At 61.2% G+C, this 2,405-nt stretch overlaps 1 protein-coding gene across 4 annotated transcripts in view; it reads right to left on the bottom strand.

The window, feature by feature from the left end:
- The window catches only part of Asap2 (ArfGAP with SH3 domain, ankyrin repeat and PH domain 2), a 157,380-nt gene extending 155,709 nt beyond the window's left edge, over positions 1 to 1,671 (bottom strand). For all 4 annotated transcript variants that reach the window (XM_029484885.1, XM_029484887.1, XM_021178724.2 and 1 more), the window contains exon 1: positions 1,327 to 1,671. In XM_029484885.1, coding sequence (XP_029340745.1) covers positions 1,327 to 1,452 — 126 coding nt within the window. In that variant the 5' untranslated portion in view covers positions 1,453 to 1,671. The remainder of the gene's footprint in view (positions 1 to 1,326) is intronic.
- Between the last annotated feature and the right edge of the window lie 734 nt (positions 1,672 to 2,405).

The following is a 2,405-nucleotide window of genomic DNA, read 5'->3' as shown; positions in this document are numbered from 1 at the left end:
AAAGAAAGGGGATGAGGGTGAAGGAGAAGAATGGATACCCTAGCTCACTTCCAAGAGCAGGATGCTGAACCTAGTATTTTTCATTGAGTCTAGTCCTGACTGTGTAGGTCTACAAAGACAAATATTTTACACGAAAGAAAAATAGTCTAGTCCCCCGCCACCACCCCCCCAGGCAAAGCCTAATATCGAATGCTTTGTTCAAGCAAGGGGAAAGGATGTAATGACATAGCTTAATTTAAAAGCTCTCTGAAGACGAACCTCTGGCACAAGTATTTTAAAATATCTACCTCGATCTTAAAATTCTAAGCAAAAAAAATGTAGTCATCGGTTCACTACTGCTACACATGTGTGTCTGGTTCTCCAGCTACCTATTGTGAGTACAGCTGGACGCACATGGCCTACAGAGCAGAAAACACGAAACTCTAAATTCTGTTGGGGAGGTAAAGAAAATGATGTAAGTGAGGCTTTCCCAAGTCGCGGACAGCTGCGGTCCCTAGACTCACACAGCCCCTACCAAGCCTGCTTCAATTTTCAACCCAAACTGCTTCCTTCTTGCAGTCCCTCTTCCCCGGGATCTGGAGAGCTCGCTGCTTAGCCACTCAATACAATGACTATGCATCTTGAAAGCCCTTACTAAAAGCAGGCCTTTTCCAAGTTAAGGGCAAAGGAGCTGACCATACTGTCAACAGGCACCACACAGGTAGCCCAGAGGCGGCCACCAAAGGCCTTTTGGATCTCAAAGCTCTGGTTCTCCACATCCCTCGACAGCGCTGCTCTGCGGCACGCAGTGGGAACTGCCAGGCCTCCCAAGATGGGATGGGCACCCGTGCCTAAGCAGCTTGGGGTCCCCTGGATCTGCTCTGCTTGTTGGCTCAGAAGGCACAGCTGCCCCTGCCGGGCCACTTCTGGAACAAGTTGGAGAGGTCCGCGCAGGGAGACCCATCTTTCCGGGGCCCGTAGAGCTCGCAGGGGTCCCCGGCTCGCAGCCGCCACAGACTCAGAGCCGAAGTTGACCTCTCCGAGGATGGGAGCAAAGGACCTGAAACCCTGCGAGGGAAATGGGAACAGACAGGAGCGTTCCCAAAAAAAGGCCCAAGGTGGCCAAGCAGCCTCTCCCTAGAGCAGGGAACAAAGGGCTTCTGTGTTGGGCACTGCTGGTCCGGCTGCGTCCGGCTTTGGGGGACCAGAAACTTTTCCAGGGTGTGGGCGCAGGCGGAGGTCACTGGGTCTCGGGCACCAGGCGCGAAAGCCCAGCGGGTCCCCAGGACGCAGCGGGTTTACCGCGACCCTAGCCTCCCGCCCGGCGCCGGCGATGCTACCGCTCACCTCCTCGATGGCCGCCACGGTGTTCCGGCACTGGGCCGTGCGCGTGGTGAAGCTAGAGGCCGTGGGCGCCTTGTAGTCCTCATGGGTCTCGGCCACGAATTCCGACACGGAAATCTGGTCCGGCATCGCCGCAACGCCGGGGCGCGGACTGCCGCCGCCTCAGTCGCCCAGGGCGCGGGCTCCGACCCCGCCGCCGCAGCCGCTCTGGGACACGGACAAAGAGGAGCGCGGGGCGCGGAAGCCGCAGCAGGGCGCGGGAGCCACCACGGGACGCCCGGTGGCAGCAGGGGCGCGTGCAGCCCGCAGCTCTGCCCGCTGTGCTCCTGGAGCCGTCGCCGCCACTGCCGCCGCCGCCGCCGCCGCCGCCGCCGCCGCCGCCGCCGCGTCCTCTTCGAGCGAGCCCAGACGCGGGCGCGCACAGTCGGCGGGAACAACCCGCCACCAAGCCGCTGGCCCGGACGCCTCCCGCGGAGAGGGGCGGGCCCGGCTAGGGAGGGGGCGGTGGCCCGCCGGGCGGGGCGGGGCGCAGGCCTGGCCGCCAATCGGGGCGCGCGCCGCCACCACGCCGCCGAGAAGCTGAGGCCGCAGGAAGGAGGGCGATGTGCGCTCGGGACTGGTCAGCGGCTGTGTGCCATCGCATTGTGTCTGCCTTCGGGACGTGCTGGGGTTCGAGGGCGCGCCCTTTCCCGGGCTGCGGTGCCGGCTCCCACCCCGCACCCGCCATGACCTCTAGCAACATTGCCCAGAGGGCGTGGTGTGGAACCCGGGATACTGGCTTCCCGGCTGGAGGGGAGCCCACCCTTTTGCTCCCCAATTCCACCCTTGGCCTCGGAACCCCCTGAATTCCCCACCAGAACCTCAGGAAAGGGCCAGTGAGACAGTGTGGGTAGCTCGCCCCCTACAGGACAGTGAAATCCTCCGGGGCACTTTAGCGGGACAAGATGTAGGGACCATGTGTCTGCGCACCTTCTCACAGCCTCAAGAAGCCAGGGTTAAAGGCAGGTATTTTGCATAGGAAGTTGACCATGGTACAAGCCGAATGGGAATTCAAACCCATGACCTTTGACTTGGAAGAATAC

The sequence above is a fragment of the Mus caroli genome, chromosome 12 (assembly GCF_900094665.2).
Source record: "Mus caroli chromosome 12, CAROLI_EIJ_v1.1, whole genome shotgun sequence".
Classification (NCBI taxonomy): Eukaryota; Metazoa; Chordata; class Mammalia; order Rodentia; family Muridae; genus Mus; species Mus caroli.
Note: the sequence above shows the minus strand (reverse complement) of the source record. Positions and strands in the feature narration are given on the sequence as shown.